Source organism: Myotis davidii, unplaced genomic scaffold (genome assembly GCF_000327345.1).
Source record: "Myotis davidii unplaced genomic scaffold, ASM32734v1 scaffold902, whole genome shotgun sequence".
NCBI lineage: Eukaryota > Metazoa > Chordata > Mammalia > Chiroptera > Vespertilionidae > Myotis > Myotis davidii.
Window position 1 is genome coordinate 3,611,246 of NW_006293951.1, and position 18,826 is coordinate 3,630,071.

Here is an 18,826-nt window from a genome sequence, read left to right on the forward strand (position 1 = left end):
GACGCCGTGCCCCTCGGGCTGCCCTCGTCCGGGCCAACAGCTCTCCCCTGCAACTTTCTTCCCGACCCGCGTTGTTTTATTTACCAACAGACCCAGTGGGGAGCTTTTCTGTTTGCTACCTCGGTGCCTCTTGCTTGGTGGTCACCGCGTGCCCAAGTGGGGAGGGCACAGCTTGGGGACACACGAGGGCCGTGGGGGGGACCCGATTGCCATAGGAGGCAATTTGCTGCTTTCTGGGAAACCGGCGAGTGCGGCCAGCACCCCCATTCCCAGCAGCTGAGCCTCGGCCCGCACGTTCAGGGGACCCAGCCCCGACGACACGCAAAAAAAGCCACCGTGGGGAAGTTTCGGGGCTCCGGGTGCGCGCTGCTGTTTTCTTTTGTGTGTGCGGGTGGGAGGGGGAGCCGGGAGGGCGAGGTTTGTTTGGGTTGGGATGGCGGTGGTGGTTTCTTAGGGTGGCAGGGCGCTGCAGAGTTTGCCCTGGTAACTATGACCCTACGTTTCTTTGTTTTTATTTTCTTCCTCCAACGTCCGATTGCTAGGCTAAGAATTACTGCTTAGCCAAGCATGGTCCCCGTTGGGGAGACAGTTTTACCACTGCGATCCTATCCGCCCAACTCCTCATCTTGTCCTAAAGAAGGTTACTAACACTTTTCTCCCCTTTTTCTTTGAATAGTTAAAAAAAAAAAAAAGGAGAAGGATTTGACCTTGTCAGTAAGCACCTGTTTTTGAGTTGGAGTTCGCCAGACTTGAAAAGCCTTTTAATAATTTATGTTGCAAAACCGAGCACGTTATTAATTGCTCAGTCTAAATAATTAAAGTATGGGAGTTCGTTTCTGGTGGAGTTGGAGAAAGCCTGGTGGCATCTGAAGTACTTATATAGTGATTTGGGGAAGGAGGATAATTCTTGGCCCTAAAGGTATGCTTGGCTCTATGTCTGGCGATTGTTCGCTGTGTTATCTTGGGATGACCTTGAAGAAGCTTGCGCACAGGGAGTTGGGCCTTGGAGGTTTGGTGTGGGGGCTGGGGAGGAAGCTGCTGGGAATGGCTGGCTAGCCGAGCTGTCCCTGCCGGCCTCTTCCCCGTTCCTGGGAATTGTGGTTGACCTTCTGGTTACCCCTCTGAGATTTTCTTTTCAAGCTAACTTTTTTCTTTCCCTTTTTTTTGGTATGTGACCCCAGGCATAGCTCAAAAATTATGCTGGTTTGACACATGGATGCTTCTTTGGTATTTGGGGTTTGCCTGCAGTCTAGACATCCAATAAGCAGCCACCATATCTGTTGCTTCTTTGCTGATTACGCCTGCATTTAGATGGCGTGCAAGGGTTAGAATCCAAAAGTAATCATCACCGGAAAAGAATATCCTCAGAGGCCACGCCCCCACACCTGAACAAATTGAAATCCAGTTTCTGCTTTTCATTGTTTTGTTATTAAACAATCACATTTCTCCCAAGTTTTGGTTCACCAAATTGCAGATACCCAAAGGCAAACAGTATCAGTAACAGTAAACTTCTGAAGTGAATACAAAGAGCATGTCAAGAAAATGAAAAGCTTTGGATTTAATAACTTGATGGCTTCCTTTGGGCAGTTATTTCTGGGGTCATGTGCTTAAAATGCACATGAAGTACTTTGCAAATACACTGAGATTCTTTGTTTGTTTTTTCTTAATTAGTATTTTATAGTCAAGTTCCGGCGAGGATTTCAATATCCTGGGACATTTCAAATACAATATATAGACCTTAATAAAACTTAAATTGCAGATATTTTCAATATCAGGAATATGTGCAACAGAGATTTGGTTTATCAAGGTGAATGAGCTGAGTGGGAAAGACACACAGACCAGGTCTCTGCTGCCTTCCCTTTTTTTGTTACTTTTGCAGGAGGTTGGAAATAAAAAGTTTAGTTGGTGGTTTATTCTAGAACCTCAGGCTGCTGTTGCTCAGTATTCTCAATTCTGTAGGTCTGGACCCTGGATAGTCACTTTTTCCCCAAAGTGGGAGTCAGGCCCTGGGAAAACCTGGCTCATGGGGCTCAAACTCAGGAAGATTTATGTCAGGAAAGCCATTTGAGAATGATTTTCTATGTAAAATAAATTTTTCACTGGGGAAAGCTTACTCTTATTTGAAATATAAACCAACTTTCTAAACTGTTATGAGGACATTAATTTACCATGCCAGGCACACGGTAGGTTGCTTTAAAAATAGGGCATTTCCTTTTTTCCTTAAGAGAAGCTAGGAATATAATTGGTTGAGAAGGAAGGGAGCACACTTGTGGAAGGGAGCACACTTGTGGAGGCACTAGGTTAGTTGTTCAGAAGTCTCGGGGGTTAAAATGCCTACATTCCAAAGCCCGGGTCCTCCTAAATAAGTCCCATTGTGGTCTAGTTATCGCATCTGCAAAGTTAGCAATGATGGGGTTCACAGGGTTGTAAATCATTAAGCAAGGAAGGTGCTTGGTCAATATTGGCTGTTATTCTCACAACTTTGGGAAGGAGACATTTTACAGAAGACAAAACTGAGGAAATATTCTGTAAATGATGAGTGGAAACAATGAGTCCCCCGCCCCCCACCTTCAGGAACTGGTTCTGGGAAGACACTACCTTCACTTCAGCTCCTGGTTCCCTATGCAGTTCTGATTCAACCATTTTACATCAAAAAGTCCTGTGGAAATCTAGAAAATGCCATTTTACTTCTTCCTGCTTTCTGTTGTTCACAAGAGTGTCCGGGAATTCCCACACTTAGTTTTGACTCGGGGTTATAAATTGAAAATATTTTCTTTGATTCTCCAGTTTCTCCTCTAATTGAATCACCAACTAAGGTTTTCTGTATTATGGAAATAATCTGGAAGTGCACCTCGTTCAAAAGAAGGGAGTTTGTTTTCAAGGGAGGGAGATTTCCTTTTTGCACTAAAAATACAGAAGTCACAGGCACATGTACTGTTACATATTCAAGACCAAAGTTTCCATTGGACTAAAACAACTGATTGCTAGCTTGTATTTAGTTGTTTCCACCTATTATAAGTTTGATTTGGCTTAATGTTATTCTAATTTGGTTGATGCTAATGTATGCTGAGTTTAAATAGCTCTCATTCTGAGATTCATTTCTCCCACATTATTCTCCTAGCCTCCTCTTCCTCCCCATATGCTTACTTGAAATAAGCAAGAAATATTTTTTCTACCAATTGTTAGGAAAGCATTGAATTGTTTACTGCTAATCTTCTGTAATTAAAGTAATTGATTTGGTTTACATTTCCTGGAAGTCTGTAAGCCTCAAAACAATTTTTTCTTACAACGTTTTCTTAAACGTTAAACATGACTCCATTCAAAACATAAGTTTTTAGTCCAGCCACCGTGGCTCAGTACTTAAGCATCGACCTATAAACCAGGAGGTCACCGTTTGATTCCTGGTCAGGGCACATGCCTGGGTTGTGGGCTTGATTTGATCCCAGTAGGGAGCATGTAAGAGGCAGCCCGTAAATGACTCATCATTGATGTTTTTATCTCTCTCTCCCCCTCCCTCTTCCTTACTCTCTAAAATAAATAAAAGTATATTTTTTAAAAAGACATCAGTTTTTAAATACACATTTTAAATTTTAATTGAATTTATTGGGTTGACATTGGTTCTTTAAATCATACAGGTTTCAAATGTACAACTGAAAAGAACATCACCCTTAATACACATCTTTATTGTCGACACATTTTCTTACTCATGCCTTTAAATACATTGTTCAGATCCAGTTTGGCTCCACCACTTGAAGGGCAGTTAGTAAGTTTCACCTGTTTCTGGGTGCTGTGTATAGTCAGCACCTGGTTGTAATATAAGACTTACTTAGTTCCTGCCCTACCACTGAGTAGAGGAGATAATACAGTAAATAATTTGTGAAATCCTGTGTGTTCGGTATTCTAATAAGGAATGGAAAGGTTTTATAAAAAGAAATAATTCTTAAAGACACCCCCCCCCCCTAAAAAAAGTAAATAAAGAATTTCCCAGGTTAAGGGGATGGAGGAGAAACCAACTCAAACAGAAGAAACAGCCTGAGGTGTGTGGCTAGTTAGTAAAGTTGGTTTGACACTCCTGGAACATCAGAATTCCAAATTGGGAGCAGCTGGAAGGCAGGACCAGATCCTGCAAAGCTTTGAATTTCTTGCCAAGGATTTTAGATATTATCTTGAAGCCAGTGTTAGTACCTTGGAAGAGATGATTAATATTTGAGCTTGAGTAAGATACCACCTGTTTGAAGAATGCAGGGAAATTAGTTATGAGGCTCTGACAGGAGTTCAAGCACCATGATGGGGGACAAACAGGCAGGGGTGGGAGGGACATGAAACTAGAGAAGTGAAGAAGCAGAATCTGTAAGGACTTAATCCATAGTGGATATGGTGGGGGCCATGACCAGGATGCTAAGGGAGAGTCCAGTTGTAATATAAGAGTTCATAATTTTTGTGTGACAGCATGGATGCTGAGACAGGTGAATACAGGAAGAGCACGCCTGGAAGACAAGATTAGGTAATCAATATAGGGCATTTAAAGGTTAGGATCTCCAGTGCTTGTGTTGGTGCTTTGTTACAAATATTATTCAAAAGAGTAGGGATTTATCCTTATTTTATAAAGAGAAATGGAATGGTCAGAGAGCTTAAGGAACTTTCTTGAGGTTAGACCAGATATGTGCTACCATACCCCCTTTCTTAACATTTTTGTCAGTCTTAATGGGAGCACAGCTTCACAGGAAGGAGTGTGGTTCAGTTTCATGACCTTAACTCTCCCTGAAAAGGCTGAGTTCCTTTTTTCCCATAGACCTTGGCTTAAAAGAAAGCCTTCAGAAATCATGTTCTACCTTCAGTTTAATTTGTTGTGCATGTCCTGGGACAGATAGAGTTTATATTTCTATAATGTGCAAGTCTCTAATTTAAGGAAATAAGTGGTATACATAGACTGATATTTTCATACTCTTGCTTCACAGCATCCCTGGAAAGTAGAAGTGAGATTTCACCTTAGTGTTACAAAAGGGACAAATAAAATATTAGAAGTGACTTTCTATTCAGTTGTAAAGATAAAAGCAGAAATAGATTCCAAATTTACTAATTACAGTGCTCTTTTCACCAGATTCACAATACTGTAGTTACATTTCCTAAGTGATCCCTTAAAAGCAAATAAATACTCCCCTGGTCGGGTGGCAGTTGGTTGGAGCGTCTTTCCATACACCAAAAGGTTTTGGGTTCGATTCCAGTCAGAGCACATACCTAGGTTGTGGGTTCAGTCCCCAGTTGGGACATATATGGGAGGCAACTAGTCCATGTTTCTCTCAATAAAAACATCCTCTGGTGAAGAATTAAAAAAAAAAAGTACCCTTGTTGGTTTGGCCCAGTGGATGGAGCGTTGGCCTGTGGACTGAAGGGTCTTGGGCTTGAATCCGGTCAAGGGCACATGCCTGGGTTGAGGGGCATGCAGGAGGCAGCTGATCAATGATTCTCATCATTGATGTTTCCATCTCTCCTTTCCCTTCAATAATTATATATATATTTTAAAGAGCAAATAAATACCACCTCTTCAACCATTACAATTTTCTTATCCACTGGAATTGCTCTTAATCTAGAACTGGGAGGCCCAGTATTTCTTTGCACTACCAAAATGGGAGGATGTAGTATTTTTTATATATATACTATCTAAAGCTCACAGACTTGGATTTGTGATTTAAAAAATAAAAATTTTAGAGAGGGAAGGAGATAGAGAGGAACATTGATGTGAGAGAGAAACATTGATGTGAGAAACATCCATTGATTGTCTCCCACATGCGCCCAGACCCAGTGATCAAACCACCACCTTTTGGTGTATGAGACCATACTCCAACTGAGCCACACCTGCCAGGGTGGATTTGTAATTTAAAAAAAAAAATTATATCTAACCCTGGCCAGTGTGCCTCAGTTGGTTGGGCACTGTGGTTCCATGCATCGAGAGGTTACTGATTTGATTCCTAGTCAGGGCTCCGTCCCATTGTGGGGTGGGCAGGATGCAGTCCATCCATATTTCTCTCTTCTTCCTTCCTCTCTCTAACCCCCCCCCCCAAAGAAACCCAAAACAAAACAATAAACTGTTCTTTAAAAAGGAAAGTTTTGAAACCTATGCTGTTTCAGCTGAAGACTTATTTCTGAGTTTGAACCCCTTTCCTGTAGGATGAGTTCTGGGCTCTTCTGCCAAGTGTGGGTTCCATAGGCAGCCATAGTTATACATACTTTACCATGTAATTTTTCAAGGACTGGGTACATGTTTGGAGAGGCTGTTGGTAACAAGTGGGGTTCACCACCCTGTCTAACTTTGCTTCCAGGGAAACTTAAATTTGTCCCTGAAAAGAGAATAAATAAATTGAGAACCACTGGTGCTGGGATGTGGGTTGGTATCTAGGCGCAGGTAAGAAGGAACAATAGTGTTTGATTGCCCCCTGGCTGTCCTTAAGCTCTGACGAAACATGCCTCCTTGTTGAATACCGCAACCAAGTGGCCTAGCAGCCTGAGAACACACAACACGGCAGTCCTGTTTGACCCTTTGTGCAGTGTTGCTCCAGTTACACTGTTGGTGTTTATTGGATCTTGTACTTATATGTGATTAAGGATAGCATACCATTGACTAAAATGATGTCAAGGGTAGCATTGTCAATTACAGCAATTCAAGGTTGCTCATAGCTTTTTTGATCGGTGTTTATTTCTCTTCCTTTCCCATCATCCTGTCATTTAAAGTTCAACCCTAAAGAAATGAGTCTCCTTCACTTCTAAGTTGTCTTTGGTTGCTTGGTTCCTTTTGTCTTTTTGTTCACCGCAGCTTCCTTCCCACTTGACAAATCTTTTGCTTGTCTCTTCTCAGCAGTTTCCTTCCCATTCTGCTCTCTGTCTATTCTGGTCTTACTAGTCTATTCTGTATTCTCTCCTGCCCAATATACTTAGTAATGTGTATCTCTTCATCTGTGGGTCTTTGAGGAAGTTGGTTTAAGCCTTTTCAGGTTCTTCTTTAGTTAAGTCAAGGTGTGATGGAAACTTAAGGGTTTGGGACATGGTACTCTTGAATTTTAAAAAAGCAGTATTAAAAAAAAAGCAATATAGAAAGGGAGTAAAGTGAAAGTAAACTTCCTTCATTCTTACACCCCTCAGAGGCAACCACTAGCTACCAGTTTTTAAAAATCCATTTTTAAATGTCAGGTTTTTAAAGTTTGAGACCTCATTTAAAAAAAAACGCCATGGGATTATACTTTACAACTATGGTTCAACTTGCTTATTGCACAGGACAAAATATCTTGGCTAGTTCCCTCCCTGCACATGTTGTAGATGTGTACTGCATTCTCTTTAAGGGCTGAAAATTTATAAGAGATCATCTTTGAGCTTAGAGTTACTTATCACAAGACTTTTCCTTGAATAATATCCCTTCAGTATTGGCTATTGCTGTGAAGATTCCTTTTCTTTCCCATTTATGTTATATTCCACTCAGTCAACTCACCTTATGTGTGTTTCATTAAATGTAAAATACGACATTGACCCTGATCTTTGGCTTCATAATCTCATTAGATTTGTTTCAAATTGTCTCTTTTGTATCTTTGTAGTCACCACACCTTTTCCTGTCTCAACACTAAGGTTACATTCCCCATAGTTTCATTAAGTTGATCATTAAATGTTTATGAAATTACAGCTTTAAAGTGGAAGAAATCTCAACGAATCAATCAAAACATGTTTCAAATTAATTGTTACGTTTTAAAAATTCACTTTTGTCAATATAAGGTGTTTTCTGACTTAGCTATTAAATGTAATCTTTTTAACTTTGGGAGATTGAACTAAATTGGACAGAATAGCAATTTTAGTGTGGCTGATTTGTCTTTAACTGTTATAGTATTGTAAAATTCTGTGGCTCTTTAGATGACAGTAGCCAAAAAAAAAAAAAAATCAATGAAAGTTCTTCAAAAAACATGAAGAACATTATACAAATGACAGCTTTTCAAAAACATTAATTGAGTATCTACTGACTGGCACTATTATAGATGCTGAGGTTACAAAGATGAATAAAGACAGAAGAATTCCTAGTTCGGTCTATTTTTATTTTTAAACACAAGCTTATTGAGAAATAATTCACATACCATAACATAAAATTTACTCTAAAAGAGTACTATTCAGTGGCTTTTAGTATGTTCACAGAATTTTGTACCCATCGCCACTATCTGAATTTTAGAAGACAAATGACAGTTTTTAATCAGCATTTTTAAGTCTTTCCTTATTTTGGGCTTTATCTCAAAGCTTAATTTTCTTCTGCTTTGCCTAAGCACACACATAAGGGTGAGATTGTATGGGTCCACTCTCATGTGTAACTGTTCATCAATTAGGAAGCAGATGGTGTTAGCTTTCTTCTATTACTGGTAAAACATAGGGCTGAGTGACGTGATGCTGTGAGAAAGATGCAAAAGTCATGAGTAAGTTTAGTAGCTGACAGTGCCATTTGAACAAATAAAATAGATTGTTCTGGAGGAATCATTTAATATTGCATAAATGCAGGACTCGGAAAGAAATATTCTAAAGAACTATAGGTTTTTTGAAATAACAGACATCCTAAATTTATAATCATGTTGTACCACACCCACCTTCTCTCTATCTATCTATCATCTATCTATCTATCTATCTATCTATCTATCTATCTATCATCTGTTGGGTGTGTGCATACATACACAGACACACACAAAGTAACTTGGTTTCAGAGCCATTTTGTGTGCTTGGTTTCCTTCCACAGATCAGGTAGATGGTTTTTTTTTGTTTTGTTTTTAATTTTTAAAAAAGCTTTAGTGCATCTATAGATTTTGTGAAAAATTTCTCATTTAATCTCTGGGCTCCCTAACGGTCACAGTGGTTAAAGCCAACCATTGCTTAGTGGGGTTGCTGTAAACAAAGCCCGAGGTGAAACCCCTGTGTATTCGCTGCAGATTCCCAGGTGCCTCTCAAGTACTAAAATAAGCTCAGAAAAGTTTTAATGGGTTTATTAAATAATCATCCTTTAAAAGGTTCTTGCACTACTTGTCTGTTGTATTAGGACATGTGTCTGGCACTTTTACTGAATTTAGCACTTCCTAGACGAGGGTGAACCCTAAGATTTAGATTCCCCTCAGATGTTCAGACAGAAGAATTTTTGTCAGTAAAAACCTAAGGTCACAGAGCTGCATAAAGGTTTACCAATCAGAAGACATCAAGCTATTTTATGTTCCCGGATGTCTTAAGAAAAAGACTTTTCAAACTGAAGAATGAAATATCTTGCAGGGGGGGACCGTTGGGTACGTTTTGTGGAGATCCCTTTGACAAAAGGAATCATTGGAAACGAACACACCGATTCACCGAGGCAGATGATGAAAAGGAAACCTCAGTGTTTCCTCAGCCTAGAAGGCTAGCGCCCGTTCATTCCTTAGCAGCGTGTCAGCCTGATGACTGGCTTCTTGGTCAGATCCAGCCTCGGTGAAGGTAGTTCATACATTGGAGATGATCTGAATGCTGTACAGTTTTGATGGCATGTTTATTTGTGGGAGGACGGGATTGTGAGGGTAAAGATAGGAATCTGTCTTTTGTAGTAGGATTTGGTCTGTGTGTTAATGGAATGAACTGGCCTTTCTGCTGGACTTCCTTTGTCCTTGCTGAGAAGGGAGACTGAAGTTTCCTAGGGCTATTGATGGAGCTGGCAACCGTAAAAGGAACTGTGGACTTTTGACCTTCTTGGTGGTAATGGAGGGTTAGGGGACTTTGAGAGCCCACAGGTTGGTGTGAGGATCAGAGAGTTGTGTTTTCATTTTTGCTACAAAACAGGAATATGCAAGTTAAAGCATTTACTTACACTTTCTTAGCACTTCTTTTTAAAACATTTCTATGATCCTGTGTCATTTGACATTGTTTTTTCCCCCAAAGCAATGGTTTTCTTCAGCAGGGCATTTTCTTTTCATTTATCATGAAGCCTGGTTGTTAGTTTGAAGAAAAATATCTGCCTTATTTCACAGGCCTCACTACACCTTTTTCCTGCTGTGTATAGAACACCTTCCTCATTTTTTTTCCTCTAAAAAAATAAAATAAAATTCCAAAGTATTTCATTTAACAACTATTTACTTAATCAGCTAAGAATATTTTGTTTTCTTGTTTTAACAATTCTTAAATTGAAATAACTGTTTAGACTTACTGAAATGACTCAGGGGCCTTCTGCCCCGTCCCCTCTCCCTTCCATCCCTGTGTCCCTCACCAACAAAAACATTAATGAACTTCTGAGGAACAGTAGTCTCTGCTTAAAAGGAAAGCTCCCGCGTTGAGCTAATGAATTGCTAATAAAATATTTTCTTAGCCTCTGTCTGTATTTCAGAACCCCTCAATTTCATGCACACACAAACAAAATGCCTGGATATTTGGTTATTTCTCTGAATCACTTCCATAAATATTTGCTCTAGTATAGTAACCAGGATTGGAATGGAATGGGGTCAGGCAAGAGATTATTCAAAGACAAATACTGAAGTTTTTTTTGTTTTACACATTCATTTTAAAAAGAACTTTAAAGGAGGATGGTGTTCTGTGGTTATAAGTCTCAAAACTATGGGCACAAATTAATTGGTATTAATAATCTCTCTTACTAATACTTTATTTGATTTGATGCTTTTGTGATAATTTGTAATTGGTCTCTTACACACACCCACACCCTCTGGACTTGTCCATTGGGGTTTAGTTCCTATATTCATTGCCTTTTCCTCACCTCTTTTCGTCCAGGTGTTCTGGTAAAGCTGGCCCTTGGTTTCGATATTTTAAATTACTTCTAAGGTGCGCATTTACTATTGTCGGCTACATTTTTGCTCTATCTAGCCCTAGAGCTATTTCTTCCTTCCTTGCTTGATGTTAAGATTTTTTTTGATCATCGGAATCACAATTTATATGACTCTACATTTCTTGAACACCTGCCCAGTCCCACTGTTACTCTGCTCAGGCACAGAGCCTGGTAAAAGCTCGAAAAACCTCTGTAACAACTGAGAGGCAGACCAATGAGCTTATTCTTAATTCATCTTCATGATATATGAAATTATTGCTCTTATAGTCCAACCCTGGATTTTTGTGAATTTTACATCCTCCTTTCTGTAGTTTCAATTCAGGGCCCACTTGCCTGTTTAGGACTTCCCATTTATCGTAGAAGAAATCCCCTCTCCTCTCCCATAGGGCAGAAGTTGTGTGTGTTGATGCGTTACTTGTATGCTTAGGATCAAATAATTAGTGGTCATGGTAAATGCTCAAAACTTCCCCAGAGGGGAATCACACGAATGCAGAGGTGCAAAATAAAGGGTGTGGTGCCTAAGCTTAAATGTTAAGGCACACCCTTCCTTGCGTATGATTCCATCGTTTTTTATAGGATTGTGGACAGAGGTGTATATTCTACTTAAAACTTGATTTTTTAAAAAAAAATGCTTCCCATCCCCTATTTTTAGAATGAGTGTTTGCCAGGAAGGTAGGAGTAGATGGTAGAGGCCTTGTTAAATAGCTGAGCTGTTCTGTGTGTTTTATACCCTTGTCATGCTAGTGCCAAGAATGGAGGAAGATGCTAGAGGTCTTCCCCAGAGCCCCGCTTTCTGGCTTGGCTGTGTAATACCAAGTTGCTGGGGGTGGGGTGGAGCAGGGAGCTCTCTCTCCTTTAGTGGTTTCTTGTTAATAGCTCTCAACCAAGCTGTGTCAATTCCCTTGGCTTTACAGACTATTGCCTAGAAGAAAAGATGTTTGGTTTTCACAAGCCAAAGATGTACCGAAGTATAGAAGGCTGCTGTATTTGCAGAGCTAAGTCCTCCAGTTCTCGATTCACGGACAGTAAGCGCTATGAGAAGGATTTCCAGAGCTGTTTTGGGTAAGATCATCAGATGTTTGTACCATTCTTAGCGTGAAATAGGTCACAGCATACAGAAATATTTCCCAGCAAGGCAATTGGAGCAATGTGGCTAATATTTAAAATCACTTATGTTCTGATCTAGGCTGTTTTAAGGCCCTTGGTCTTAAAGGCAATCTAACATACTGACAGCCTACCTTTTTTCAGATTATGAGGAACTACCGAATTAATTGGAACCAACTTCAAAGTTGTAACTAAACAAACCCTTTCTGTTCATTAATTTCAGTATGTATAAAGAGATTTAAAAAATTACCCTTATTTTCTCTTATAATTGCTATCCTCCAGTAGTTTTCTGTCATTTATATTGTTTTTCTAAATTATAGGAATATATTTTGACCTAACCTGCTGAGGATAGTAATAATACTTAATGTTCTGCCCTGAAGCCTGTCAGGGTATGTTAGCATTTATTTTATATAAATTTTCTTCGTTATCTTTTGACAATAATTCACTGCTTAATGAAGTAGAATTTACTTTCCAACAAACCCTTGGATGAAATAAAATACACAATGTTGAACTAGTTCCCATGTTAGAAATTAATTTCACCACTTTGTTTTTCTTATCAAAACATTTGTTGATTATTTATTATTAATCCTAGACTTTGTATTTTCAGGGTTGTCAAAAAGAGTTCATTGACCTTGCCTTTTTAAATTACATTTTCTTCCTAATGTCTTCATTTCCAATTGTGTACATAATAAATATTATCAGTATTTGTCTGATGTATTTAATTCAGGATAAATGTAATAAATGAAAGTTCCTCAGAGATGTAACAACTTGGTGACTAGTTTCATAGATTTTTTTTCCCTTATGCAGACATAATAACTTTTTTTGGTCTAAGAAATTTTTTTTATTGCTTAAAATATTACAAAGAGTAGTACATTTTTCTCCTTTTTTCCCCTTTGACCTTCCCCCAGCCTCCCCCATCCCCCAGTGTCTTGTGTCCATTGTACATAATAACTTTTTAAAAATTACAGTGCCTCTGGTTTTGTTTGTTGTGAAACTAGAATACCATCACACATTTTTTTCCCCTTTATTATTATTACTTTTTTTCCTTCCTTTAATCTCACCCAAGGACATGTTTTTTATTGATTTTGAGAGAGAGAGAGAGAGAGAGAGAGATTGAGAGAGATTGAGAGAGAAACATCTATCGGTTGCTTTCTGCACTCGCCCCAACCCACATGCAAACCGAAACCCAGGCACATGCCCTGACTGGAATTCAGCCCGCAACCTTCTGGTGAATGGGACAACGTTCAACCAACTGAGCCACCCGGCCAGGGCCATCACATGTTATTTTGAAGGATGGCATTTTGTTGCTTATGAAGCATCTATACATACTTTAAGAAAGATTAATTGGACATTATTGTTTAAAACTCTGGTGACCAGGATCTCTTCTAGGTCTAAAGTTTACTATTATTAAATTTTAAAACATTATTTTGCAACGTATGAAAATTTGGTTCATTGGATCTGGAAGTTAATTATATTTCCTAAATATACTACAGAAACAATGGAATTGGATCATCCCGGGTGATTAGAAATAGCATCTATGAACTTTTTTTCTAAAAGGAATGTACTTGCTCGAATTTTTTAATGTAAAGGAGACCAATAAAGGCTTGGTTGTTTTCTTATCAGGTTGCATGAGACACGTTCAGGAGACATCTGTAATGCCTGTGTCCTGCTTGTGAAAAGATGGAAGAAATTGCCAGCAGGATCCAAAAAAAACTGGAATCACGTTAGTGCACCTGTCATCTTTCTCAATTATACCTGTTATATTTACAGTAACATTAGTTTCCCCCTCTGTAGGAAGTAATAATGTTCCTGGGATGGAAAAATATGAAAAGAATAAAGAAAAACAGTTGCCACTTAGATAAAATTGCCTTACATTTTGTCTGTTTGGAAGCAAAATAGCTTGGTGTGGCATTTCCCTAAGGCTGTATCCACTACCCCCAGAAATTCACAATGTATATTTCACATATTTTAGGTTTAACCCAGAAATTCCTAGAGTTAATCAGATGAGCCTTTTTTTCACCTCTCAGGATGACATTTATCCTAACTCCTGTTGGTACTAATGAGCCTGTAGGTTTTTAATCAGGCCTGGATTTATCACCTCCTAGCTGTGAATTTTGTGCAAGTTACATTTATTTGTAGAGCATAAAGATAATAGCTGTCTCAGAGCGGTTGTGAGAACTGAATGAGACAAAGTATAACATAGTAATCATTCAACTAGATGAAAGCTGTTGTTACCCTCTATGTTTAAATCTAGTTGAGATCAAACTGGTGTATAAAGGTGTGTTCTTCTGACCTTTCACTTTATAATGTCACTAGAATTTTTCATAAGATATATTTGGCCAGAACAGCACTGAGTCTCAGTTAATTCTTCTGTTTGCTAGCTTTCAGAATATTTATGACATTTATACAACTTGTTTTTAAGCGGGCAGTCATTTATTCTTTATCTTTTCCCCTATACTTGCTTTACACTATCCTTTGGTGACTTACATTATAATGGTAGGTTTCTGAGGGTCTGTTAACTTACTAAAAAAAGGAGTTTTTCTTTAATGCCTCATCTGGAGGAGATCCAAATTTTGATTTCGAAGGTGATGGCAACCTTTCATCATAAGGGTAGAAATCTGCAACTAGTAAATATGAGTGAGTGCATGAGAAATGGGACCATACGAGCTGAATCCGTGTGCATGCTAGATGGGGGAGAACATGCCATTGCCGTCATTTAACTGACCTCAGGGGTTAAGGGTGGGTAGTGAAAAGAGTTTACAACATAGGTCTGAATACCTTGATTTGAGTCTTATCCCCCTCCCACTCACCCTGCCCTTTTCACTAGCCTAGTGAAATAAAGCGAAGTGAATAATTTAATTTCTCTTGTTTTCCTTCACTCTAAAATTGGAGTAACAAAAATATCCCCCTTACTGCTTTGTGGTGAAGGTAAAATCAAAAGTATATGAAAACTTTTTATAAACTACAAAGCATCCTATAGAAATGATAGTTGTTAGATTTGATTTTTCTTAACCTCCTATAGGCCATTCTCACCATATGTAAATCTACTTAAAGTCTTTGTCCAGCAGACTCCTATTACCTACTTAAAAAGCAAACAAACAAACCCCCACTATATAAACTATTCTTTACTTTTCCTTGATGTGCTGTAATTTTTGTTTATTTTTTAAAATGTTACTTTTTAATGACAGTTTTCATTCAGTATTATTTTATATTAATTTCAGGTGTACAGCATAATGGTTAGAGGTAAACTATTTTTAAATTTCATGTAATGATTAAAAAAAGGTTCACACGGACTCTCAAACACTCTAATAGAAAACTGTGGTTCTGAAATTGGGCTCCTTCAAATAGGCATTTGTCTGAACCAAAGGAATACAGAGGTGTCATTTTTAAAATGGTATTAAATATTCAGTATTTTCTTCCAGGTGGTAGATGCAAGGGCAGGACCCAGCCTGAAGACTACACTGAAACCAAAGAAAGTGAAAACTCTATCTGGAAACAGGATAAAAAGCAACCAGATCAGCAAACTACAGAAGGAATTTAAACGTCATAGTAAGTTTGAAACTGAAACACAAGTACTCAAGGATAGTTGTTTTGTTTTTATTTTTGCCCAGAGGTGGCATATGCTATATATGGATCATTTTTTTTACTTTTATTGCTTTTTTAAAAAAAGAGTGTTTGAAAGGGGATTGTTGACTTGGTAGAGATATCATCTCTATGGAATCTCATAACACTGTCCTTGATTTTGATGTCATGAAAATTCTTCCACAAACCAGCCACCTCTTCATATTGTGCTGAGGCCACTTTGCTCTCTTTACCGACGTCTTAATTTTCCAGAAGATGCATTTTTCAAGCTTGTTTACCTGATATTTTACGCATAAGGATATTGAGGCCTGAATATGTGTAGAAGGGAACATAAATAATTAGTGGAGGATCTGAGACCAAAGCCCAGGAAAGTAACAGTAGAAACCATAACTCACCTAATGCAGTGAACTCAGCCTCAGTACTTTGGAATTTAGGAGTGTGTGTGTGTGTGTGTGTGTGTATTGTGTAGAGTGATGGAAGGGCAAAGGAATGACAAATTAATACCCAGTTCATAAACTCATATAGAAAGTCATTGTTGCACGTAGGGCACCTGTAGTGGTACTTCTGTATGCAGGAATTTAGATTTAAGATTTTGAAAAGGAAATGCAGGGCATATAATGCTATTATGTGACCTTTGTATCATCTCCCCTAGTGGGGGAAGATCTGAGGCAGTGCTGTTAAATCAAACACATTTGTGTTTCTGCAGTGAAACGGTATTCACACAGATGGAATAGATATTCACACAGTGTTCATGTAACTGGAATCAATAAACTGTACTATAAATAGGTTAGTCAGGTTTGGCTCCTTAGTTATAGTTCACGTCAAGCCAGATATAGTGACCACATGGATTAGGAATACACTTTCCATTTTCAAAGCTTTTTCAGAATTGTAGATATGGGTTGTGGGTCAGTATTAAGAGTTTTCAGGATTAAAAAAAATCTATAGACAAAATGTTATCAATCAATGCATGTTTTGAAACAATGGGAAAACAGTTAAATCTACTGATCTAGGTAGACTGAGAAAGGAAGGATAGCTGTCATCTCATGAGCACTTTGGTATATCTACCGAGCACTTCACATACATAGTTATCGCCATGATTTCTGTGATAGAGATTAGCACTGGAGTGGTAATTTAACCCCTAGAGTGCCGGGGAGCGCAATCGCACTCCTCCTGTCTTTGCCTAAAAGTGCCGGGAGCACTATCAAAGCTTTGAAATGGCGTCCAGATCTAAGTCTGCTTTTATTAGTGATGATGATATTGCTAAATATGTCAATGTAGTAAAGGTTTCCTTAAGTTTTTGAATATGTAACTTCATTTACTTGTGATTCATAATTTTTTTCCTAAACTGCTGTAAAATCAGCAAAAATGCCTTGGCAATTTTAGCATAGTTCCTAGGATATTGGTTGGCACTCAAAGGGTTAACCTTGACCCAGGTCACTTAGTAAGTGGTAGAGATGAATTTGACCTCCTGTTTGTCTAACTTTAAAGCCTCGTGCTCTTTCTATACCATCCTGCTGTCTGGTCTGGGGCACTATAACCAATATCTCAGAACTCCAAAGTCTTTCCAGATCTGCTGCTAACTTTGTGCTCTTGGGTAAGTAGGTGTTACCAGTCCTTAGTTATTCTGATGGTTTACAGAGTTGGGCAAAATTAGGTTTACAGATGTGAGATGCGAGACAGTTTATTCTTGTATTAGTATTTATTAATTTTGTATTTTCTTTTTCCAATCTATAATAAAATATATTGGGGCGCTATTAGAGAAGTCTGAAGAGGCTTCCTAGGGAAGGGTGACAATGAGCTTTGAAAAACACTGAAATTAGAAGTAAATCTTTTAGTCACATGCATTTCCTGTCATCACCATCATTATGCTCTGTCAAAATGTCCTGTTGGAGTTTTCATAAGAACAGCATAATAAATGTCTCTAGGTCAATACTCCAGAATAATTAAGATTAAGAAACTTATAATCAGCTGTAAACACAAATTTAATTATGGTATCTAAGAGACTTATCCTTTGAAACTGGCACCAACTTAGGGCAATCAACATTTATCCAATCATACAAATACAATTTTAACATCTGTAGTAAGAATTACATAGCCCTGGCCGGTGTGGCTCAGTTGGTTGGGAGTTGTCCTGTGCACTGAAGGGTTGCTGGTTTGATTCCTGGTCAGGGCACATGCCCAGGATGCTGCTTGATGATCCCTTCTGATGTGGGGCCTATACAGGGTGTTCTGCTCTCATATTGATGTTTCTCCCTCTCCCTTCCTCTCTCTCTAAAAGTCAATTTAAAAAATTTTATATTTGAGACAATAGGTTGGCATTGGCAAATGAATTCCAAAATTACCACTTAAAATTCTAAATGAACATCTCCAGTCTTTTCAGAAAGCATTTCCTTTCTTTATACTGTCACAGGTGACTTATCCATTTATAATAATATTGTGGTAAGTAAACACTACCTTGTCATTATGAAGAAAAAAAACTATGATTAGACAAAGATCATAATGTAGTTCTGGAGGACTACACATTCTTTCACTAAAAACAGTATCTAACAGAACAGGGTACTCTTTGAATGGCAGTAACATGTAATGATTTAGTTTCTGCTACATTAGAATTCTGTGTAGGTGTTCACAGTTTGGGAGCTAGGACGAAAGAGCAATTCTTGCTTACGTAGTAGAGACGCCTCAATATATAACATAGGTATGTATATGTTACCACTGGACATTTAACATGGAATTTAGAAAAAAAATAAAGAAGACTAACCTATATAACCTAAGTATGAGGATGGACTTTATTTTTATTTCTTTGGACTTTATTTTTTTTTAAAGTCTTTTGAGGACTACAGATTACAAAGTAAAAGCAGACTGCTACCTAGAAACCTGGTGAATACATTTTCCCTGTGCATGAAAACTTTATCAGTGTTACCCATTTAACAATTTCACCTATTCACAATGGTTTGTGTCAGTAATAATGCTCTTCTTCGTAAGGCTACTATACACCTTTATTTCAAATTATACAACACACTAGAAGCCCGGTGCACGAAATTCATGCATGGGTGTGGAGGGGTTGTCCCTTGGCCCAGCCTGCACCCTCTCCAGTCTGGGACCCCTCGGGGATGTCTGACTGCCAGTTTAGGCCCGATCCCCCTCTCTCAACAATCCGGGACTGCTGGCTCCCAACCGCTCACCTGCTTGTCTGCCTGATTGCCCCTAACCACTTCTGCCTGCCAGCCTGATCACCCCCTAACCACTCCCCTGCCAGCCTGATTGATGCCTAACTGTTCCCCTGCCGGCCCGGTTGCCTCCAACTGCCCTGCCTTGAAGGTCCAGTCGCCCCCT

The 18,826-nt window shown here is 38.8% G+C and overlaps 1 protein-coding gene across 1 annotated transcript in view; it reads left to right on the top strand.

Moving 5' to 3' along the window:
• The window catches only part of FAM60A (family with sequence similarity 60 member A), a 31,693-nt gene that overhangs the window by 1,691 nt on the left and 11,176 nt on the right, over positions 1-18,826 (top strand). The window contains exons 2-4 of the mRNA XM_006767828.2: positions 11,722-11,869; positions 13,535-13,634; positions 15,334-15,460. Of these exons, the coding sequence (XP_006767891.1) occupies positions 11,742-11,869; positions 13,535-13,634; positions 15,334-15,460 (355 nt within the window). The 5' untranslated portion in view covers positions 11,722-11,741. The remainder of the gene's footprint in view (positions 1-11,721; positions 11,870-13,534; positions 13,635-15,333; positions 15,461-18,826) is intronic.